General features: G+C 41.5%; 2 protein-coding genes across 10 annotated transcripts in view; one reads left to right on the top strand and one right to left on the bottom strand.

Annotated features, from left to right (window-relative positions):
- The window catches only part of HSCB (HscB mitochondrial iron-sulfur cluster cochaperone), a 35,907-nt gene extending 35,076 nt beyond the window's left edge, over nt 1-831 (bottom strand). For all 6 annotated transcript variants that reach the window (XM_059895271.1, XM_059895268.1, XM_059895270.1 and 3 more), the window contains exon 1: nt 525-831. In XM_059895271.1, coding sequence (XP_059751254.1) covers nt 525-760 — 236 coding nt within the window. In that variant the 5' untranslated portion in view covers nt 761-831. The remainder of the gene's footprint in view (nt 1-524) is intronic.
- Nucleotides 832-1,024: 193 nt separating this feature from the next.
- The window catches only part of CHEK2 (checkpoint kinase 2), a 41,571-nt gene continuing 17,903 nt past the window's right edge, over nt 1,025-24,692 (top strand). For 3 of the 4 annotated variants that reach the window (XM_059894790.1, XM_059894792.1, XM_059894793.1), the window contains exons 1-8: nt 1,025-1,080; nt 1,929-2,113; nt 3,077-3,404; nt 12,687-12,811; nt 12,930-13,077; nt 15,507-15,597; nt 18,239-18,347; nt 20,949-21,002. In XM_059894790.1, the coding sequence (XP_059750773.1) occupies nt 3,083-3,404; nt 12,687-12,811; nt 12,930-13,077; nt 15,507-15,597; nt 18,239-18,347; nt 20,949-21,002 (849 nt within the window). In that variant the 5' untranslated portion in view covers nt 1,025-1,080; nt 1,929-2,113; nt 3,077-3,082. Of the gene's footprint in view, nt 1,081-1,928; nt 2,114-2,349; nt 2,390-3,076; nt 3,405-12,686; nt 12,812-12,929; nt 13,078-15,506; nt 15,598-18,238; nt 18,348-20,948; nt 21,003-24,692 lie in introns of all 4 variants that reach the window. The other variant, XM_059894791.1, reaches the window with a different exon arrangement.

The following is a 24,692-nucleotide window of genomic DNA, read 5'->3' on the forward strand; positions in this document are numbered from 1 at the left end:
TTTCTCAGACCTTCCAATTCTCACTTTTGCCTTAGACTCTGCCCACAGCATTAAGTTTTTCTTTGCTCTTACTCTCTTATTTTGGATAACACCTCAGTATTTCTTTCTTAAAAGTCTCAACCCAACTTTAAAAGTTCTGAACCTATTCCTCACGTCTCCATCCTCCAAGGGCCGCGCAAGCACCCTTCCCTCAGGCCTCACCTCTGAACTTCCTTCTCTCAGATCCCGCCCCTCAAGTCTCCCTCCATTGCAGGCTCCAAACCTCAATTTCCCCTAATCACACTCCTCGCCCCACCACTCCACGCTCCACTCTCGTCTCCAGCCCCCAAAGCGTCGCCGCTCAGTCCGGCCCCTCGATTTCCTCTCCCGACACATCCCACCCACCTTCTCCCAGGCCCCACCCCCAGCCCCTGTTCTCTAGGGCTCCGCCCACCCAAGTAACTGGTCCCGCCTTCTCCTCCCTTAGCCTGACCCGCCCTCCATCTCGCACGCCCAGACGCATTTCCCGAAACGGCCTCCCGTACCAGTCCATGAGGCTGAAGTAGTCTCGCGTGGGGTCTGGTGGCTGCAGCGCGCGGCACTGAGGGCAGAAGAACCGGTCCCCTCGCAAGGGGCCCCCTAGGCCGCCGCAATTCCAACACCGGGGGGAGTTGCTTCCCGCCAGTGACGCAGCACTGCAGTTTAGCGGTCTCCTCCCGAGCACCCCTGTCGGCCATAACCCCGACATCCGGAGCAAGGCCCTGGTCCTTCCGCACCACATCTGGCCGGCGGTCGGCCTCCCCGCGGTCACCTGTGGGGGAGAGAAAGTGATCGACCATACTCGTGCTGCTGATTGGCCGGGAAGCTGAGGGGGCGGGACTACCCGGGGGGAACCTGGATTCCGAGTCCCGTTCTGCGTTTTAAACTACAACTCCCAGAAAGCATTGAGGCTAAGTGGGCCGCCACATCCGCTGTTTGTCATTGGTCCGGCGGGGGCGGAGGGGTGTTTTGATTGGCTGAGGGTGGAGTTTGTATCAGCGGGTTTAGCGCCACTCCGCTGGCTACGGCTGCTCTGAGTGTGCGGTTCTAGGTGGGCTCGCGGTGAGTCATAGTGGGAACTTCTCTTGGGTATTGAGGGGTTCGAATCCTGTCCTCAGGGTCTTTTTGCGAGCTGAATTTCCCGAGCTTCCGTTTTGTGCTGTGTTTGAGCTTGGGAAGGGGGAGAGGAATGCGTGGCCGACTCTCTTCCTTCTTTGTAGATAAATTTCGAGGTGAAGGTCACTTCCCTTGTAACTTTCAAGCTGAAACTGGCCCAGACGTAAAGGATAAGAAAGAACAAAGTTGTCCCCTTCAAAATGAGAGCGAAGTTGCTCCGTAGAGAGTTTTATAGGTGTTAGTAATTATTTCCATATTTAGGTTCAATCTGAAAAATGCGTACTGAGAACCCATTATTAGCTGCAAGGTGCTGCAGGAACTGGAAACACACCGACTTGTGTAGGAGGATGCTCTGCGAGTGTCCCTAAGGAAGTGTGGGGGATGGGGTGGCAAGGGGAGGGTAGGAGGGCACCAGTCTTCCTTGGGACTCAGTTTCTCTATTTGAAAAAAAAAATTGTGTTGCACTTGTAAGGCCTTTTCCTGCTTTCAGATTCTTTGGGCCTGGAATTCCCAATTATCAAGCATTACCGAGGGGTGGGGGGAGGAACGTTGATGCATCATCTCATTTGATTCGCAAGCTCTATCTACATTTCTGGGTTCAGAGAGGTTGCGATCTACGTAAAGGTCGTGCAAAGAGTTGACTTAGACATCTGACTCGACTCCAGATCTGTTTGCTTATAACCTCTCCACTATACTTTTTCCTCATGGCAGAGGCCAATGTAGTCCTGGTCTGGTGGATCCTCTTATCATGAGCGATGATAGCAGCTACCTTTTGACACACTGTCTTTTGCCAGTTTTCAGGGCAGAGGAGTCTTGCTCAGGAAGCTGCAGGAGGACACAGCTCGGCTGAGGTGGTATTAGAGCAGCAGGTCCTGAAGTGGCGGACCCAGCTCTGGCAACACCTACCTCCCTGGTGTGCTTTCAGGAAAACTCATAAGGACCTTTGCATCTGGAAAGCTGTGTAAATGCAATAATCAGTGTGAGTCATGTTTACTATATTCTCCTTGAGGGGTAGCCTGAGTGTGGGATTCAGGAGAGAAAGCACTTTTTTTTTTTTTTTTTAATCAAATTAGGGATTTAAAGTTAGGGATTGAAAGTTACTTTGACTTTACTGTAGGTTCTGTTATTGGAGTTTAACTGTCCATCAAATTAATTTTAAAGCTGGGGTGGGAACCTCTGTTATGGTCTTCTGTGTCTCATCATGGTTTTCTTCAGGCTTCTGTTGGGCTGGGAGGCCATTTAGGATGCCGAAAAGGTGAGCCCCATAGTTAATTAGCATCACAAAGGGCTAGGTGGAGTTGTTTAGAGCAGTCTTTGTGTTTTGCCTTATTAAGTGGCCCAGCTCTTAGTTTGGAGTCAAGGAATCTAGAATGAACTTGGGTCCTACCCTCCAGGAGCTGGTTTGGGGGAGAGGGGGCATCAGTGGCATTTTATGTATAACATAGCCACCCCTGGGGTGATGCAGTGAATTTCTGTAGAGTTTTTCTTAGTCTATGCCAAGCCACCTGACCCTTCCCTTTCTTTCCTTTTCAAAAATACATATGAAGTTTGTGTAGTGTTGATTGTATTAATGAATACATTTTAGCTCCCATTTTTAATTTTAAAAAATTGGATGAGTGTAAGCTGTTATGAGTCTCTCCCCCTCCCCAATTCAGTTTCATTGCTTTTTACTTATTTACAGCCTTCAAGTAATTTCTTTGTTTCTGTCCTCTGTGGTTGTGGCTGTCACACAAAAACTTACCAGGTGAAAATGATGTGATGAAAAGCTCAGCCCAGAAGAATGATAGGTCTAAACTGTTAGAATTTTAATTTTTGCAGAGCATGCGTATCCTGGATCTTTTTTTTTTTTTTTGGCTGTTGTAATATACCCATCCTTCACTCTTGACCTTTATGATGTCTTGTTCCTTGAAATTCACCTTACTGTTGGACACTTATTTTTGAGGTGGTGATGTCTCGGGAGACGGATGTGGAGTGTCATCAGCCCCATGGCAGTGCCTCCCCGCAGTCCCAAGGTGGCTTTTCGCAGTCCCACGGTCCCTCCTCACAGCCACACGGCTCCTCTTCACAGTCCCAGGGCACGTCCAGCTCCTCTACCAGCACGGTGCCCACGTCCAGCCAGTCCTCTCACTCCAGCTCGGGTACGCTGAGCTCCTTAGACACAGTGTCCACGCAGGAACTCTATTCTATTCCCGAGGACCAGGAACCCGAGGAGCCTGTCCCTGCCCCTTGGGCTCGATTATGGGCCCTTCAGGATGGATTCTCTAATCTTGGTAAGACCCTTTGTAATATTTTGTTCAGAAAAACAGTTATAGAAAGTTGTTGCAACAGACAGCTCAAGACACTCCTGGAATGATTCTGGAGTTTGAAGGTGATGAAAGACGGAACCAAGGAAGCAGTTTTGGGTTGTGCACTGGCTCTTACTTGCTGTAGAGCCCCTTCATTTATACTTTCAACAAACATTAATTGGGCATCTGTCATGTGTTGTCCATCTGAAGAGGGTTGTGGATCTGTTCCCTAGAAAAATGCGGATTCATGCAAGCTTGCAAACATTTGTCATCTAATCACAGAAACTTCACCACTTAACTCCTGCTGGTGGTGCAGCAGTTTCAGAGCATCAGTTTTACAGTTTCGGAATGGGGAAGGTTATTTGTTGACTCCCTGTTACTTATTTTTATCTCAAAATAGCCAACCTTGCTGTTTAAATATACTCATCCTCTCTGACACCTGGTTCCAACAGTAAGGCTTTGCTCTCGGTATGTTTTAAGTAGCATTTTTCCTCTGTCTCAAATTAAAATGACCTCTTCATTACAAAAAAAAAAAAAAAAGAACTTGACATTAATGGAATAGAAAATAATAATGTAAAGAAATGAATGGCTAATGTACCATTTTGTACCTTGTCACTCACCCTTTCCTTTTATGTCATGTGCAACTTTGATGACTTGAAAAAAACAGTAAAAAATGGAGAAATAATATAGCAATATTCATACGTACAACTTTAAATTTAGAAGTAAGCATTTGAAGCTAATTTTTACTCATTTAAGCTAGGCTTAGGGCTGATGTATGGTGAGTGGGACACAGAAATGGTGAGTTAGGGTAAAGTTGGGTGTATCTCCTTTAAACGTAAGATTACATACACAAAGAGCTTGTTAGGGAGACCAGCATAAAGTAATTGCTCAATGAAGAGAAGCTATAATATTTTATTGTTATTATTTGTTATTGATTCACACCTATCTTTTCTTCTAAATAATTTACAGTTTTAGCTCTTATCCCTTTTGAGTTGATTTTTGTACATGGTATGAGGTATTGTCCAAATTCATCCTTTGGCATGGGAACATTCAGTTGTCTGAGCACTATTTCTTTCTTTCTTTTTTTTTTTTTATAAATTTATTTATTTTTGGCTGCATTGGGTCTTCGTTGCTGCACGTGGGCTTTCTCTAGTTGTGGCGAGTGGTGGCTACTCTTCATTGCGGTGCATGGGCTTCTCATCACCGTGGCTTCTCTTGTTGCGGAGCATGGCCTCTAGGCGTGAGGACTTCAGTAGCTGTAGCACTTGGGCTCAGTAGTTGTGGCTCGCGGGCTCTAGAGCGCAGGCTCAGTAGTTGTGGTGCACGGGCTTAGTTGCTCCGCGGCATGTGGGATCTTCCCGGGCTAGGGTTCGAACCCGTGTCCGCTGCATTGGCAGGCGGATTCTTAACCATTGCGCCACCAGGGAAGCCCCCCGAGCACTATTTCTTGAAGAGACTGTTCTTTCCCTCTTGAATGGTCTTGACACCCTCATTAAAGATCATTTGACCATAAATGTGAGGGTTTAATTCCGGACTTTCAGTTCTGTTCCATGGATCTGTGTGTCTGTCCTTATGCCAGTACCACAAAATCTTGATTACTGTAGCTTTGTAGTAAATTTTGAAATCCAGAGTGAGTCCTGATTTGTTCTTTTTCAAGATTATTTTGACTACTATGGTTCTTTACTTTTCCATAGGAATTTTAGGATAAGCTTGTCACTTCCTGCAAAGAAGGCAGCTGGGATTAAATCTGTAGATCAATAAGAGTAATATTCCCATCTTAACTGTATTAAGTCTTCCAATCTGTGAACATGGTGTAGCTTTCATTTATTTAGGTCTTCTTTAATTTCTTTCAACAGTGTTTTGTAGTTTTCAGGGTACAAGTCTTGCACTTTAAAAACTTTATTCCTTAGTATTTTTTAATGTTTACTTCTTTTCATTGTGATAAAATATATATAACATAAAATTTTGCCATTTTAACCGTTAAGTGTGCAGTCCATTGGCATTAGTACTTTCACAGTGTTGTACAACCATCACCATTATCTAGTTCCAAAATTTTTTCCTCTGGTAATTTCTTTTCCCCCCTAGCTTTATTGAGACATATATAAGTGACATATATAACATTGTGTAAGTTTAAGGTGTACAGTTTGATACACTTATATATTGCAAAATGATCTCCACCATAGCCTTAGCTAACACCTCCTTCACATCACATAATTACCATTTGTTTTCTTCTAGTTTTACGGTTTCACTTCTTCTGTTTAAGTCCTTAATCGATTTCAAATTAATTTTTGTGAGTGGTGTAAGATAGGGGTCCAATTTCATTCTTCTGCATGTGGTTATTCAGTTTTCCCAGCACCATTCATTGAAGAGATTATCCTTTCCCCATTGAGTTCTTTTAGTAATTTCTAACCTATTTTCTCTGTCTTTGAATTTACCTATTCTAGATACTTCGTTTAAGTGAAATCATAATATTTGTCCTTTTGTGTCTGGCTTCTTTCATGTAGCATAATATTTTCAAAGTTCATGTTGTATCATGTATCAGACCTTTGTTTCTTTTTATGTCTGAATAATATATCTGAATAATAATATTGTATAAATATATCACATTTTTTTATCCCTTCTTCTGTTGATGGACATTTGGACCTTTTGGCCATTTTGAAAAATGCTGCTATGAATATTTGTGACAAGTATCTGTTTGAGTCTCTGTTTTCAATTTTTTGGGGGGTATTTAGTGCCTAGGAGTGGAATTGCTGGATAACATGTTTAAGTTTTTTAAGAAACCACCAAACTGTTTTCCACAGCAGCTGCACTGTTCCATATTCCCACTACTAATGTATGAGGGTTCTAATTTCTCCACATTTCGCCACCACTTAATATCTGTCTTTTGATTTCCATCATCATAGTAGGTGTGAAGTGGTATCTCATTGTGATTTTGTTTTACATTTCCCTGATGGCTCTAATGATGTTAAACATCTTTTCATGTGCTTATTGGTCATTTTTATGCAGTTGGAGAAATGTCTATTCAAATCCTTTGCTCATTTTTATTTTATTTTTTCTTAATGTCTTTATTGGAGTATAATTGCTTTACAGTGTGTTAGTTTCTGCTTTATAACAAAGTGAATCAGCTATACATATACATATATCCCCATCTTTGCTCATTTTTAAATTGGATTGTTTGTCTTATTAATTGAGTTGTAAGTGTCCTTTTTTATATGGTAGATATAAATCCCTTACTAGATATGTGTTTTGCAAATATTTTCTCCCATTCACTTCTTTTCATTTTCTTGATGATGTTCTTTGATTCACACACATTTTAAATTTTAATTGTGTCCAATTTTTATATTTTTTCTTTCGTTTCTTGTGCCTTGGGGTCATATCTAGACAGAATTGCTTAACCCAAGGTAACAAAGCCTTATCACTATTTTTTCTTCTTAGAGTGTTATAGTTTTGGTTCCTGCAATTAGTCTTTGATTCTCTTTCAGTTGCTTTTTGCACATGGTGTGAGGTAAGTTCCAACTAGATTATTTTACATGTAGATATCCACTTGTCCTAGCACCATTTGAAAAGACTATTTTTTCCCCTATGAATTTTGTTGGCACCTTGTTGAAAATCAGTTGACTGTAAATGTGATTTATTTTCGGTCTCTTAATTTTTTTCCATTGATCTGTATGTCTAACCTTTCACTAGTACTACACTGCCTTGATTATGATAGCTTTGTAGTAAGTTTTAAAAATTTTATTTATTTATTTATTTTTGGCTGTGTTGGGTCTTTGTTGTTGTGCGTGGGCTTTCTCTAGTTGCAGTGACCGGGAGCTACTCTTCATTGTGGTGCGCGCGCTTCTCATTGTGGTAGCTTCTCTTGTTGCAGAGCACAGGCTCTAGGTACGTGGGCTTCAGTAACTGTGGCTCGCGGGCTCAGTAGTTGTGGCTCGTGGGCTCTAGAGCGCAGGCTCAGTAGTTGTGGCGCATGGGCTTAGTGCTCCGCGGCATGTGGGATCTTCCCGGATCAGGGCTTGAACCTGTGTCCCCTGCATTGGCAGGTGGATTCTTAACCACTGCGCCACCAGGGAAGTCCTGTAGTAAGTTCTGAAACTGCAAAATGTAAGTAAGCCCTTTGTACTTCATTTTCAAGATTGTTTTGCTATTCCGGGTCCTTGCTTTTTTATAGGAATTTTAGTTTGAGCTTGTTAATTTCTGCAAAGAAGGCAGCTGGGATTTTGATAGGAATTGTGTATAGTTTGGGAGTTTTGCCATCTTAACAACATTAAGTCTTCCAATCCATGCACATTTACATAGGTCTTTCAAATTTTTTTCCAACAATGTTTTGTAGTTTTTAAAGTATAAGATTTGCACTTCTGGGCTTCCCTGGTGGTGCAGTGGTTGGGAGTCCGCCTGCCAGTGGGGGGGGTGCGAGTTCGATCCCTGGTCCGGGAGGATCCCACATGCCGCGGAGCGGCTGGGCCCGTGTGCCACAACTGCTGAACCTGCGCTCTGGAGCCTGCGGGCCACGTCTGCTGAGCCCGTGTGCCGCAACTGCTGGGGTCCCACGCCTGGAGTCTGTGCTCCGCAGCAGGGGAGGCCACCACAGTGAGAAGCCCCTGCTTGCCGCAGCTGGAGGGGGCCCGCGTGCGGTGGCGGGGGCCCAACACAGCTAAAGGTAAAAAATTGATAAATAAATAAATAAAGAGATACACTGAGCGTTTAAAAAAAAAAAAAAAGATTTGCACTTCTTTTGTTAAATTTATTCCCAAGTATTTTATTCTTTTTATGCTATTGTAAATGGAATTATTTTCTTAATTTCATTTTAGGTTGTCCATTGCTAGTGTGTAGAAATACAAGTGGTTTTTAACTATTGATCCTGTATCCTGTAATGTTGCTGAACTTGTTTATTTGGGCTAATCTTTTTTAGTGGGTTCCTTAGGATTTTCTACATATAAGATTATGTCATTTGTGAATAGGATTAGATAGGTCTGCTTCTTCCTTTCCAATATGGATGCCTTGGCTTTTCATCTCCCTGTCCCTCCCTCCGTTAATTGTCCTGGCTTGAACCTCTTACACGGAATGGAAGTTTTAAGAGCAGACATCCTTGTCTTGTTTGTGATGTTCCTCTCCCCTGTCACCATCTCACCTGTGCCCCATTCTTCACTACTAGGAGAAGGGGCCCATCCTTCCCAGGGTTCTTACTCCTAATTGCCTCACTGAGACTTTTGGTCTCTTTGCCTCCTGCCTTTCTGTCCCTGCCCTCCTCCACACATCTGCCTGAGGCCTCCTCTAATGAGCCAAGGTCAGAGCAGGCTCTTCCATGGGCAGCCTCCCCTTCCACTCTCTGTCCATCATCCCTGGACTGTTGGTGTCCTGATGAAATCTCCATGCCTTTCCTTCTCAACTGTCCCAGAAGCTCCTGGTTTCTAGTAGAAATACCATGGTTCATTTATACCTTTCCCTGTTAATAGATGCTTAGGTTGTTGCCAGTTTTTATTCCTGCAAGCAAGACTGCAATGAATGTCCTTGTCTCCTTGGTCATTTGGACAAATGTCTCTCTAGGGTAGAGCCTGTGTTGAGTTGCTGGATCATAGAGTAGGCATGGCTTTACCTTGTAATGGGTACTGCCATGTTGCCTTCCAAAAGGGCTGTTCAATCTATCCTTCCTATCTTGCCTCATGAAGCCTTTTTGATAGTCCCAGGCAGAGTTGGCAGAGCCTTGCATCTGTGCTTCCCCTGGAGAGTCTACCTGCTGTATTGTTGTTGCTTCCCTGTTTGTCTCCCCACCAGACTGCGAACTCTTTAAGCGATTAATTTAACTTTTTGAAGAGGTTATATTTGCATTAGGTGCAAAATTCAAAACAGTGCAAGGCCTTCATCCAATTTCTGTCTTTCCCCCAACTACTTCCCAGGATTGCTGATTTCTTATGTATCCTTCCAGAACTATTTGGTGCACATATAAGCAACTAAGTCTATGTGTTCTTTTTTCCCCCTTTATTATTTATACCAACTGTAATTTACAGCACACTGGTTGTAACCTGTTGTTTATATTTAACAATGTATCTTAGACATTCTTCTATCAGAATGTAAAGATTCCCATTTCTTTTGTAGATATATAAATTTATTGAACTAGCCCCTTACTAATGGACATTAAAGTTGTTGCTATAAGAATAATGCTATAGGTCTTCCCTGGTGGCACGGTGGTTAAGAATCCGCCTGCCAATGCAGGGGACATGGGTTCGATCCCTGGTCCGGGAAGATCCCACATGCCGCGGAGCAACTAAGCCTGCGCTCTAGAGCCCATGAGCCACAACTGCTGAAGCCCGCAGGCCTAGAGCCCGTGCTCCGCAACAAGAGAAGCCACCACAGTGGGAAGCCCGCACACCACAACGAAGAGTAGCCCCCGCTCGCCACAACTAGAGAAAGACCGTGAGCAGCAATGAAGACCCAACGCAGCAAAAAATAAATAAATATATAAATAAATAAATTTATAAAAAAAAAAAGGAATAATGCTATAGTGAATAACCTTGTACATATGTCCTTATGTCCTTCCGTAATACATATGATTCTATCTGTAGGATAAATTCCTAGAAGTGGGATTTCTGGACCAATGGGTGTGTGCATATGTAACTTTAAGGAACTGAGGTGAAATTCACATAACATAAAATTAACCATTTTTAAAAATTATTTATTTATTTATGGCCGCGTTGGGTCTTTGTTGCTGCATGCGGGCTTTCTCTAGTTGCGACGAGTGGGGGCTACTTTTTGCTGCGGTGCGCGGGCTTCTCATTGCAGTGGCATCTCTTGTTGCAGAGCGCAGGGTCCAGGCGCACAGGCTTCAGTAGTTGTGGCGTGCAGGCTTCAGTAGTTGTGGCACGTGGGCTCAGTAGTTGTGGCTTGTGGGCTCTAGAGCACAGGCTCAGTAGTTATGGCGCATGGGCTTGGTTGCTCCGCGGCATGTGGGATCTTCCCAGACCAGGGATCGAACCCATGTCGCCTGCATTGGCAGGCAGATTCCTAACCATTGCACCACCAGGGAAGTCCCTAGAATTAACGATTTTACTGTGAACAGTTCAGTGACCTTTAGTACATTCACAACATTGTGCAACCACCACTTCTATCCAGTTCTGAAACATTTCCTTTACTCCAAAATGAAACCTTATATCCATTAAGCAGTTACTCCCCATTCCTTTCTCCTCTGCCCCTGGCAACCACCAATCTGCATTTCATATCTATGGATTTAACTATTCTGGATATTTCATATAAATACAGTCATACAATCTGTGGCATTTTGTGTCTGGCTTCTTTCACTTAGCATAATGTTTTCAAGGTTCATCCATGTTGTAGCATGTATGAGTTTTAGCATTTATTCCTTTTTATGGGTGAAAAATAGTCCGTTATATGTAAATATCACAATTTGTTTATCCATTCATCCATTGTAGGACATTTGGTTTGTTTCCATCATTTGCCTATTGTGACTAGTGCTGGTATGAACACTTGTGTACAAGGATTTGTTTGGGTACATGTTTTCAGTTCTTTGGGGTATATACTAAGGAGTGGAATTGCTGAGTCATAAGGCAATCCTATGTTTAACTTTTTGAGGAACCACAAAATTTTCCACAGAGGCGTACCATTTTACATTCCCACTAACAATGTATGAGGGTTCCTATTTCTTTGCATCCTTGCCAACACTTATTATTTTCCTTTTTTAAAAAATTAAAGCCGTCTTCATGGGTGTGAAGTGGTTGCATATGTAATTTTTTTTAAAGTTATTTATTTATTTATTTAGGCTGTGTTGGCTCTTCGTTGCTGTGCACGGGCTTTCTCTAGTTGCGGCGAGCGGGGGCTACTCTTCGTTGTGGTGCACGGGCTTCCCACTGTGGTGGCTTCTCTTGTTGCGGAGCACAGGCTCTAGGCGCGTGGGCTTCAGTAGTTGTGGCGCATGGGCTCAGTAGTTGTGGCTGGCGGGCTCTAGAGTGCAGGCTCAGTAGTTACGGTGCACGGGTTTAGTTGCTCTGCGGCATGTGGGATCTTCCTGGAGCAGGGCTCGAACCTGTGTCCCCTGCATTGGCAGGCAGACTCTCAACCACTTCCCCACCAGGGAAGCCCCTACATATGTAATTTTGGTCTTGCCAAATTATCCTCCCTAGACGGTGTATAAATTACATTCTCACTGGAAACGTATGGGAATACCTGCTTCTTCATACCTCTTGCCAACACAGTATAATATGAAACATTTTGATTTTTGTCAATCTGAAAGTTGAAACGTGGAATCTTAATGTATGGTTTTCAGAATTTCTTGTATTGAGTTAGCTTGGCCATCTTTCATATGTTTGAGCCATTTGTATTTCTGTCTCTTATAAATTTTTTTGTTTCCTTTACCTATTTTCTACTGGATTGTTTGTCTTTTTCTTATTGCTTTGTAGAAACTTTATAGATATTAGGGAAATAGTCCTTTGATTGTGACATGAGTTGCTAATATTTTCCCTAGTCTGTCTTTCCATGAACATTTTGCTTGCCTACCATATGCATTGTCCTAGGTGCTGGAGCTGTATTCTTAAACAAGAGACTCAAGGCTGCCCTTCTGGAATTTGTTCTAACAGGGGAATGCCAGGAGACAATATACAAATAATCAAGATAATTTTCAGTTATAGAGGGAAACAGAACAGGCTCTTGTGGGTGGGTGGTGAGCTGGGAGTGTGCTTATGCATGCAGAAAGCTGAGTGGAAGATGATAATTTGCAGACACAAAAGGCAAGATGGCCATTCAAATCACTGGGAATGAAGAATTCAAAGGCCACAAGGGAGGTTGAACCCAGCATATTTGGGGCAGTGGAAGGAGGCCAGTGGAGCTGAGTGTAGCGATCAAGGGGAGAGGTACAAGGTGAAGCTGGGAGGGACGCAAGGGCCAGATCCTGAGCATCTAGCCTGCCATGTGGAGTGTAGATTTCATACTAAGTATGATGGGAAGCCTCAGGAGAGTAATGAGTAGGAAGTTATTATTATATCATAAGTATTTTTCCAAATCATTAAAAATTATTTGAGAATTTTAATGACTGCTTAGCATTTCATGGCTATGTATAAACCATAATTTGTTAAACTCGTTGGAAATATTTGGTTTTTTTCTCCCCACTGATTTTGAATCTTATAAAATCTTGATGGACAAATCTATAATTTTGATTGCCTTCTTAGGCTGTTTTCCTACAAGCAGATTTTATGAGCAGTTTTTAAAGGTGTTTGATACATGAAATTCAACAGCCCTCTGGGGTGTGCTTTTGTGTTACAGAGTGTGTTAACGACAGCTACTGGTTTGGGAGGGATAGAAACTGTGAATACTGCTTTGATGAGCCCCTGCTGAAAAGAACCGATAAATACCGGACTTACAGCAAGAAGCACTTTCGGATCTTCAGAGTAGGTGGCAAATATCCATACATTTGGGAGAACTGGTCATCTAGACATCACTCTTAGTTGTCTCCCCACTGAAACGCCCCACCATTAAAACTCTGAAATAAAATGTTTTCTATTTTAGGAAATGGGTCCTAAAAGCTCTTACATCGCATACATAGAAGATCACAGTGGGAATGGAACCTTTGTAAATAGAGAGCTTGTAGGGAAAGGAAGACGCCTTCCTTTGAATAACAATTCTGAAATTGCACTTTCAGTATGGAGTAATAAAGGTAATATTATTATCTTCTGGTTACTGGAATTTTTTCTTCTGTGTAAAAGGAAAAATGACATTGTGTCCTTTGCAGAGTATGGTTAGGTACATAAAGTAAGTAGGTTAGTATTCAAGATTCACCTCAATCCTAGTTGCATTTTTTAACAATCAAAAGTTCTATCAAGACAGATTTTCTAAGGTTTAATTGGTTTGATTAGTTTTATTTAAAGCCATATGCTTTAAATTATCATTTTGCTTAGTTATCATTCATTAATTGATTCACTTTTATCACATCAATCTTAGCTATCTATGAGTTGTTATTTTAGGCCATTAGTTCATCCCTTCCCCTGCTTTTTCTCTTCCTTCCTTATTCTTCCCTTTCTTTATTCCTTTCTGTCATTAATTTCTGCATATATTTATTGAACTATTATATATAACCTGGCATTAGGCTATGGATTTTTCTGTAACAATCTCAATTTAGACCTTCCACCTTCTTAAATATGACATGGTTACCCTTTGAAAGTAGAGATGTTTATCATCATTATCGGGTAGTATTTTATACGCATCTATTCCTAAAACTTCATGAATATCACATCTAAAACGAATAGTTGTCATTCGGTGTAAATAAAAACAACCTCCAGAATTAAATATAGCTCACAGTGATTTTAAAATCTTGGACAAGAGGAATACTCTTGTTTCTTTAATTTGAAAAAAAACTCACAGAACTTCCCAAAACTATCTGAGAGTTGAGCAGCTTGGAATGGTATGTGTTTGTGTGGATAACACCTTAAAAATATAGATTCCCAGAGGCACTGTCCCATAAATCCTGATCCAGTAGTTCCAGGGACTTAAAAAATCCTGCCCAGGTGATTCTCATGCAGCCAGTCTTCAGACTGGCATCTCAGAATTATGGCTATTCTGGACATCCTGGAGTACACTTTATGATTGCCTTAGTTTCTCCTGTTTTCTGACTGTTTTATTTCCTGTCTGATAATTATAGTCAGGACAGCTGCACAGGCTTTTGCTGTTTGTGATCACCTGGTTGAGGTGGGCAACTGGTCGCTGAAGTGTGGCCTGTCCTCTACTTGACAAGTGGTGTGCCATCTTTTTCTAATTGTTCTATCTGAAGGGCACCTTTTATTTGAACAAAGGTGTTATGTGGTCTGAAGCTGGCCGTGATGGAAATTGATCAAACTGGTACTCTGCAGACTGATTCAGCCTATTGACTTTTTTTTAGGCCTTTGCTGATATTTGTGCTTTAATATGAAAATCCAGTTTTCTTTGAAAAGATGGAATATCTGGCTATACTTGAGCATATTATCCCTAATTCGAGGATTTGCAGGTGCTAAGTAGAGGCTGCCTCCTTTAGATGGATGATGTTTTCCTGTTCAAGTCTCCACTGCTCCACATCTTACACTCACTCCAGCCTTACCTGTGTGCATGACCTTCCTGGCTTGTGTAGGCAACTGAGTTTACAGCCCCTGAAGTAGACATCGACACTTGGGAAAATACATCTCCAGAGCCCCTCAAGTTCCCTGATTCTCAGGTGTCACTGTAACATCTAGGTTCATCAATATCAATAAGCAGGGAGGAATGGTTGTATCCTAGGTAGCCAGCAGGTCTCATTCATTAGGCAGCTGTCTGCCTTCTGGGGACCAGCCTGGATTGAAGCATGCAGAGCTGGTTCAGATTTGTGCCAGAGACTGGATCTCTAGGTTACTCCAGGGAGGTCAAGACCCATCACCTGAAATCTGAGAAACTCAGGGGTCTTAACAAATTTCACTGTTTCCAGATATTATAGGCAGTTGAAAATTTACCACTTTGTAGAACTGGAATGTTTGATAACTGATTGCAGGTTTGGCCCAATGGATGGTTAAATTATGAAATAAGCGGTTTTTTGTTTTTCTTTTTCTGAGTTACAGGCCGAATAATGAAGAAATAAAGGGGATTTTTTGGGAAAGTGTTATTTAGTTAATTTTACAAGTAAGTTCAAGGTGGTTTGCACTATAAAATACCAGCTAGGTAAAAGTAGAAATGGTTGAGAGAAGATAATACTAGTATGGTGACCTCTGGCCTGATTTTTTTTTTGGATATTTACTTGCCTAGAACATATTTTCTAGATTCAGACTGATTGCCTTTTGGTTCTGGGCCTGTGCAGTTGATAACTGTTCTGAGGTCAAGGAATAAGAATAGCATTTATGTATGAGTTTCCTGCATTATAGTGAGAATTATGCTGTGTGTTTCCATTGTGGAATGAAGCTTGTCTATCATCATTTTTCAAGGGTTTTACGACATGCATTAGCCTAGCTAAATGATTTCTTTGGGGTTAGATGTTAAATGGAATTAAGAACGATTGTCTTATATTCCATATGTTTACTAAGTTAGGACTATTTATCTTTTCTTTATCAAATGGATTAATGAGACCTATTTCTGCCATTTTTTCCTTAGTTTTCGTGTTTTTTGATCTGACTGTAGATGATCAGTCAGTTTATCCCAAGGAATTAAGAGACGAATACATCATGTCAAAAACTCTTGGAAGGTAATTTTTTTTTTCTTATGGAACTTGCACTTAATTTCTTTCTAAACATTTGTCATTGGTTAGTTTTTTGTTCCTGGTTTTATGGCATTCGTTATGTATTCATAACATTTGTAGGGTACCTATTTGTGATAGGTATGTTATTGACTTATAATGATCAGTTGAGCAGTTTTTCTTTATAAATTTTATTGGTGATAACTTTTTAAAAGCAGTTTTATTGAGATATAACTTGCATACCATACAATTCACCCATTTAAAAGTATACAGTTCAGTGGTTTTTAGTATATTCACAGAGCTGTGAAGCCTTTACCACAATCAGTTTTAGAACATTTTCATTACCTTCCATAAGGAAACATTTACTGCATTTCTTTTTTTTTTTTTTTTTAATTTTATCTTATCTTTGACTGCGTTGGGTCTTTGTTGTTGCATTGCACGCGGGCTTTCTCTAGTTGCGGCAAGCGGGGGCTACTCTTCACGGCGGTGTGTGGGCTTCTCATTGCGGTGGCTTCTCTTATTGAGGAGCACGGGCTCTAGGTGTGTGGGCTTCAGTAGTTGTGGCATGCGGGCTCAGTAGTTGTGGCTCACGGGCTCTAGAGCGCAGGCTCAGTAGTTGTGGCGCACAGGCTTAGTTGCTCCACAGCATGTGGGATCTTCCCAGACCAGGGCTCGAACCCGTGTCCTCTGCATTGGCAGGCGGATTCTTAACCACTGCGCCACCAGGGACGTCCCAGCAGTGGTTTCTTAAATGGCACCAAAAGCACAAGCAACAAAAGAAAAAATAGAAAAATTAGACTTCGTCAAATTTTAAAGCTTTTGCCTCAAAAGACACTATCAAGAGAGTGAAACACAAGCCATAAAATGAGAGAAAATATTGCAAATGATATATCTGATAAGAATCTAGTGTTTAGAATAAAGAACTTCTACAATTCAACAACAAGAAGATAACCCAATTTAAAAATGGGCAAAGGACATTTCTCCAAAGAAGATATAGAAATGGCCAAAAACCACTTGAGAAGATACTCAGCATCATTAGTCATTAGGGAAGTGCAAATCAAAACCACAATGAGATGCTGCTTCGCACCCATTAGGATGGCCGTAATAAAGAGACGGAAAGTGACATGTGTTTGTGAGGATGCGGAGAAATTGACACCCTTATGCACTGCTGTTGGGAATGTAAAATGGTGCAGCCACTGTGGGAAATAGTTTGATGTTTTCTCAAAAAGTTAAACAGAATTACCATATGATGCAGTAATTCCCCTTGTTAGGTATATACCCCCCAGATTGAAAACAGATGTTCAACAAAAACTTGTGCACGAACAGTTCACTGCAGCTCTATTCACAGTAGCGAAAAGGTGGGAACAACCTAAGTGTCCATCAACAAAAGAGTGGATATACAAAATGTGATATATCCATAAAATGGGCTATTATTTAGCTATAAAAAGGAATGGAATACTGATACATGCTACAGCATGGGTGAACCTTCAAAACATTCCAAGTGAAAGAAGTCAGACACAAAAGACCACACAGTGTATGATTCCACTGATGCGAGATATTCTGAGCAGGCAAATCCATAGAGAGAGAGCAGATTAGAGGTTGCCAGGGGCTGGGGGCAGGGAAAAAGGAGAGTGAACACTTAATGGGTTTGGGGTTTCCATTTGTGCTGATGAAAAATTTCCGGAACTAGATAGAGGTGATGGCTGCACAACATTGTGGATGTACTTAATGCCACTGAATTGTACACTTTAAAATGATTATAATGGCATGTAAAGCAACTATACGCCAATAAAAAAAAAAAATCTTTAAGATAAAGCAAAAAAAAAAACCCACAAAACAAAAACAAAAAAAATAAAATGCGATTTTTGATAATAAAATGTTAATAGGATTGACAAAAAAAATGATTACAATGGCAAATTTTATGTTATGTATATACACAATACACAGTAAAGAAGATGTCTTGGCAACGCCCTCACCCCATCCCCCAACCCACAGTGGTTAGAAAAGTCTACTTGCGGCAGGTAATGGGTGACTGATGCTTGATTAACTGTACTGGGTGTCATCCTGGGTAGCAGTCCTCCTCCATTTTAGCATCCCAATTAATTGCAAATCTTCAAGAGCTTGCTGCAAGCAGATTCATGGTGCACTTTTGGTTTCTTATGTATTGTGATTTTATTTCGGGTGCAATTCATGGCATCAACTGCTTACGCGCTTCCTTTGAAGACAGGATAAGAAATAAGAGAAATGGATCAGTGAAAGTAATTCATTTGCAGTTGCTGTTTACTATTACTTGTTTCAGGCACTCATTTTTAACTTGGACTTGGTTGTATTTGGTCTTTCTCTGGCCCCTGGGATAAATCATTTCTCTCTGATTTGTTCTTAGTGTCTTTCTGAGAGTTTCACAATCTGGGGTGACAGCAAGACCTAAGTCTATATCACTCAGCTCAAAAAGTGGCATTTGGAGCTGAGTCAGTGTTGCTGGATGGTCCCTATTCACTTATGCCTTTGACATTTTACACTGGTGAGGTTTCTGAAAACAGAGACAGTGGGCTGTCTTTAACTCAAAGTGGTTGAGGCCAGTTCAGGAGTGGTGGGTCTCAGGATTAAAAACATTTTGACAGTCAGTCACTTTCTGTGTTTTTCCCTGTAGTGGCGCCTGTGGTGAGGTGAAGCTAGCTTTCGAGAGGAAGACGTGTAAGAAAGTGGCCATAAAGATCATCAGCAAAAGGAAGTTTGCTATTGGCTCCGAGAGAGAGGCAGTAAGTACCGTTGTTTGTGGTTGTTTGGTCATTCTTAACACTTCTTACCTTCCCCAAATAATTTTAGGGTGGTGATTTTCAATGTCAGGAAGGATTTATTGCTCAGAATTTGTATCAAAGAACATTGAAAATTTTTGAGTATATTGTACTAATCTAAACACTTACTTATAGATAATTTGGTTCCAAAAATATTTGGTTATACATTATAATACACATAGCAGGAACTTGTTTTTGCTTTTTTTTCCCCTTCCAAGTTGTTACAAGACTGTTTTTACAATAAATGAAAGGAAATTAGGAAAAAAAAAAAAAATCCAGCCGTATCCACACCACTGTAACCCCACAGCTGTTTTCAGTTTTCTCCTTCCTTCTAGTCTTTGTTCCTATGAATTTCTGTTTCTAGATGGTTGAGATCATATTGTGTATACAATTTTGCATTTTGCTTTTTCACATAAGCATTAGTACATGTACTTTTCCCTAATGTATCCTTTTTGATGATCGAGTCTCTGTCTCACCAATTTTATCATAATTTATTCAACTATTTCTCTGGTTGATCATTTAGATAAGTTAGGTCATTTAGGTAATTTCTAATTCTTTGCTCTTCCTGATAACGTGGCAATGAATACCTTCATGTTTATAGATTTTTAAAAATCTTAAATTATTTTAAAAGTCTCTTTATATGGTAACCATTCATTTTATTACATTTTTTGTAATACACGCTTATGCGTTGCTGAAGTGGCCAAGTGTATTTGTCTTTCAACACATGACCCAACAAAGTAATGTAAAACATAGCCTCTAATCACGTTTTCCTTTGTGGCCAGCTGTTTCTGGCTATTATACTCTAACATTCTTTAAAGATCAATTTCTTTTTTTTTTCTCCTTAGACAATGCCATTCTCACACAGCGAGAGGAATTTCCTTTCAGTGTTCACATTGTTATAGATCTTTCCCCTGTGATTCTGGATTTGTTTCCCATTTTGGGGGGAAGAAAATAACCTACCAGATTCTTAATGACTTGGAGCACAATTTTACTTCTTAATTTCATCTTTCAAATCCTATCGGACTCTTTAGACCTCTCCATCATCAGAGTACACCCGGATTTGGTAATAAGTTTACCGGCTTACAGGAAGAGGCAGGTTTTTAAAATTAAACATCTGGGTTTCTTCGCTGAAGTCCATTTTACATAAATATGTAATTCTATATCCTCTTTGCTTGTGGAGGGTGTAGCCCGTGAGGTTGAGTAACTCGAGTCATCCTTTTGGAATTGTAACGGAGAGCAACTTCGCTACCCTGAAGCCTACTCTCGTTAGAGTCTCAGTAAATATCTCAGCTTGTACTTGAAATTGGAACCTGGGTCTGCTCTATTATTAGAAATGTGACTTGGCGTTTTCTTTACACATTTTAATTGAATACCTTCTTGTCTGTGGTTTTTGTTTGTTGTATCATTTTTATGAATGTAAACAATTCCACAGTCGATGAGACAAGCAGAGCTTACCAGGGCAGTGTGAGAACAGTGGAAACACACTTTGTTTCTGGCTGTGGGAACTGCAGCAAGTGGCTTCCTTTCTCTGAGCCTCAGTTGTTCCATCTGTGAAACGGGGATACTTTTAGAACCCAGTTCACTTGGATTATGAGGCTTATGTGAGATGACCCTTCTAAATAAAGAGCTTGGCATAGAGCCTGGTCATTATTGAATGCTTACTATTTGCCAAGCATTTTGTAGGGTGATTTTAGGTGAGTTGTGTAATTCATCCACCTCTGCACCTTGATTTCTCTGTATGAATAGTGCTGACTTTGGAACTCAGGCAGCCTTTTTTTTTTTAAATTAATCAATTAATTAATTAATTAAGTTTTGCCTACGTTGGGTCTTCGTTGCTGCGCGAGGGCTACTCTTTGTTGTGGTGCATGGGCTTCTCATTGCGATGGCTTCTCCTGTTGAGGAGCATGGGCTCTAGGCAGGCGGGCTTCAGTAGTTGTGGCATGCAGGCTCAGTAGTTGTGGCTCACGGGCTCTAGAACACAGGCTCAGTAGTTGTGGCGCATGGGCTTAGTTGCTCTGTGGCATGTGGGATCTTCCTGGACCAGGGCTCGAACCCATGTCCCCTGCATTGGCAGGCAGATTCTTTTTTTTTTTTTTTTTAATAAATTTATTTATTTGTTTTTATTTTTGGCTGTATTGGGTCTTTGTTGCTGTGCGCGGGCTTTCTCTAGTTGTGGTGAGTGGGGGCTACTCTTCGTTGTGGTGCGCGGGCTTCTCATTGTGGTGGCTTTTCTTGTTGCAGAGCACGGGCTCTAGGCACGAGAGCTTCAGTAGTTGTGGCTCTCGGGCTCTAGAGTGCAGGCTCAGTAGTTGTGGCGCACGGGCTTAGTTGCTCTGCAGCATGTGGGATCTTCCCGGACCAGGGCTCGAAGCTGTGTCCCCTGCATTGACAGGTGGATTCTTAACCACTGTGCCACCAGGGAAGCCCCAGCAGGCAGATTCTTAACCACTGCGCCACCAGGGAAGTCCAGGCAGCCTTTACTCAGCTAAATTGAACTGTAAATATTTTCTGAATATTGGTTATTATTATTACTAATAAACTCTAATGTTATTTTTTTTTTCAAAGGATCCAGCACTCAATGTTGAAACAGAAATAGAGATTTTGAAAAAACTAAATCATGTAAGTACTGCTGTAAAAAATGACCCATACTTAAATTCATTTATGTCAAAATATGGGGAGAGTGCAAAGCACTTCAGTGTAATAAAGCTAGTATTAACCTGGGTTCCTTAATTGTGTGTGTGTACGTGTGTGTTCGTGTGTGTATGCATGCATACATGTGTTTAGCTATCATTTAGCTGGGAAGAGCTTTACCCTGAAATTTTGAAAGGACAATACTTTTTTTTTTTTTTAACATCTTTATCGGAGTATAATTGTTTTACAATGTTGTGTTAGTTACTGCTGTATAACAAAGTGAATCAGCTATACATATACATATATCCCCATATCCCCTCCCTGTTGCATCTCCCTCCCACCCTCCCTATCCCACCCCTCTAGGTGGTCACAAAGCATGGAGCTGATCTCCCTGTGTGATGCGGCTGCTTCCCACTAGCTATCTGTTTTACATTTGGTAGTGTATATATGTCAATGCCACTCTCTTAGTTCATCCCAGCTTACCCTTCCCCCTTCCCGTGAAAAGACAATACTTTATAAAGATTTTTATGATTAAATAATTATGTGATATTTCCACTGAGTTAGTTCTGGACCGAAAGACACAGTAAGTCTCCTAAATATAATGTCTTATGGGTGCTTGATCAACTGATTATGTTTGTGGAGACAATGCTCATTTGGTACATTTGGTTTAATTATACCTGAAATTTTCACACCTCTAAATACCTCTTGATGGTGCCGATTTCCATTCACCTCAGTTGGAATAAATCAAATAAATCCAAGAGTATCCAGTAAGTATGACAACATCCTGGATGATTAAACGGTGCCTGTGGCCTCATTGAGTGTAAATAGTTCTTGTCTTTTTTGTGCAGTGATGACCTTGTCTCAATGGAAAGAATCTAAAGATGTGAGAAGAGAAAGTTGGACTAGTGGGACTGATCCCATCTTCCTTTTTATTCTTTCTGTTTTGTCATTAATTCATGGGCCCCCATGCAGTCCTGAGCTAGGTAGGCACTGGAGTTAAACTTGAAATGAAACCTCCAGTCTGTCCAGCTAAGGATTGTCTGATTCTGGTTCTTAACCTCCAAACAACAAAAGGTTTCTTCTCCCTGCTCTGACCTGCTCAGACCGTCCTAACAGCAAATAGAAACTAAGAACAACATCACAGGGACACAATAATTCAATAGGTTCCTTTAGAACTCGTGGTGGATCCGAAAACCCATAAGAATGTGAGTGGCTGACCTTCCTGCTTGACTTTCTTCTAATGCCCTTGCAACTTCTTCCTCTTCCCTGCATTCGCTTCCTTTTTCCATGGGATCTGGAATCTCGTTAAAGAGAGGAGCCCTCTAATTTTCTGGGGTGGTGTTGCTTCAAACATCCCCCAAAGATAAACACTTAGAATCCTCAGAGAATTTTCTCTGATGTCAGAAGATCCCCAAGCATAACATTTATACAAATCCAATGTCTGCTGCAGAGGAGAGGAATTTAAAACCCTAAAAAAGATCCTTGGAGGTATTTGTTGGCAATTTACAGGGGCACTTGGAAGCCCTTGGGAATTAAAGATGGGCTCATGAGTGCATTTTGATGTTTGGGGACATCTTTGGGGACAAAGATGGGCTCATGAGTGCATTTTGATGTTTGGGGACAATGTTTGGGGTATTTGTTGGCAATTTACAGGGGCACTTGGAAGCCCATGGGAATTAAAGATGGGCTCATGAGTGCATTTTGATGTTTTGGGACAATGAGTAGAGCCTAGCAGAGTCCAGTAGACCCTGGCCTTTGGAGTCCGGTGTTGATTTATCAATTGTCAAATGTTTGTTGTGCCAGCCTGTTTTCTAGGCTCCGGGCAGTGAGCACAGATGGACTTGGTCATCCCTCCTCTTATGTGGCTTCAGTCTAGTGGGAAGACAGACCTGGGTTCCCATCCTTGCTCTGAGCATGTCATTTCACTTTGCAGAGCCTCTATTCCCTCATCTGTACAGTGGAAACAGTAGGATACTTACCTCAAAGGTCAGTGTGAGACTTGAATGAGATGTGCTCCTAAAGGTTTCAGCACAGGGAACACACTAGGGGAATGACAGTGATCTGTAATTCCCTACCCTTTGCCCTGTAGGACCTAAGTGGAGGGTCTGGGTTGGTGGCTTCTGGTTTCTGAGAGAGACTTTCAGCTATGACAGCTGCAGCCCATGGCCCTGGAGATAGTGGGGACTGGAGACAGCCCGTGCTGGCTCCGTCTAGTGGGGGCCTGTTCTTGCTCTGTCAGCTCCCAGCCCCACCCATTCCCAGAAGGGCACTGCCAGTGATGAAGCCAAGCAGACCAAGCAGTTTGCATTCCTTCCTCTCATCTCCTATTCCTTTTCCATGTGTGTGTCTTTTCTTCTGCTTTTCATTTTATCAAAATATCACATGCATCTCCCTCCCTGCATTTTAAAACTCTTTCAGCTTTTCTTTAAAGAATTTTTTAAAAATTAATTTTTATTGAAGTATAGTTGCTTTACAATGTTGTTAGTTTCTGCTGTGCAGCAAAGTGAATCAGTTATACGTATACATATATCCACTCTTTTTTAGATTTCCTTTCCATTTAGGTCACCACAGAGCATTAAGTAGAGTTCCCTGTGCTCTACAGTAGTTTCTCATTAGTTATGTCATACATAATAGTGTATGTATGTCAGTCCCAATTCATCCCACCCTCCCCTTCCCCCCTTGGTAACCATAAGTTTGTTCTCTACATCTGTGAGTCTATTTCTGTTTTGCAAATAAGTTCACCTGTACCATTTTTCTAGATTTCACATATAAGCAATATTATACGGTATTTGTGTTTCTCTTTCTGACTTACTTCACTCTGTATGACAGTCTCTAGGTCCATCCACATCTCTGCAAATGGCACTATTTCGTTCCTTTTTTATGGCTGGGTAATATTCCATTGTATATATATGTACCACATCTTCTTTATCCATTCCTCTGTCGATGGACATTTAGGTTGCTTCCATGTCCTGGCTATTGTAAATAGTGCTGCAATGAACATCGGGGTGATTTTTAAAGAATTTACCTCTGTATTTCTACATAATACACATAAACTGCTCTCTCTTGGTTTATTAATGATAATAGCTCTTTGCCTTCCTGTTATATGAGAATTTCAGCTCTCCTTTCCTTTCTGTTCCTCTTAATGTAATACTACAGTGCATATTCAGTGTTTCCATTATTGTGACAATAACAAACGGTCATGCAGAGCCAAGTATACTATGATAAGATCATAGGTAAGGAGAGGTGGAAATGGTTTGCTCTCAGCCTGACCCCATGGCTGTTTAGTCCATGACCAAAATGTGGCTGGCAGGGCTCACCCTCAGTGGGTGGTGTGTCTGTTATTGATGTTGATGGTATTAATCTGGGCAGCATATGGGTGTCTCCTGTGTGCCAGCTGCTCTGCTGAGTGTTGGTCTTAGAAAGATAAATAAGACTTGACTCAGCCCATGCAGTGCCTGGTGAAAGGAGACTTGTGGTGGGTGTCAGTTTCCTTGTGGGACAACAGAGATTAGAGCCACTGCAGGAAGTGTGGATCTCAATTCCAAGGGGGACATTTGAGCTGGGGCTTGATGCCTGAGGCCAACCAAGTGTGCCCAGAAGGCTGGATCACCAGGCCTGGAGGGTAGTGTGAGCAAAAGTGTGACACAGGGAGAGAATCTGAGGCGGGCCGGGAGTTTT

The sequence above is a fragment of the Balaenoptera ricei genome, chromosome 14 (assembly GCF_028023285.1).
Source record: "Balaenoptera ricei isolate mBalRic1 chromosome 14, mBalRic1.hap2, whole genome shotgun sequence".
Classification (NCBI taxonomy): Eukaryota; Metazoa; Chordata; class Mammalia; order Artiodactyla; family Balaenopteridae; genus Balaenoptera; species Balaenoptera ricei.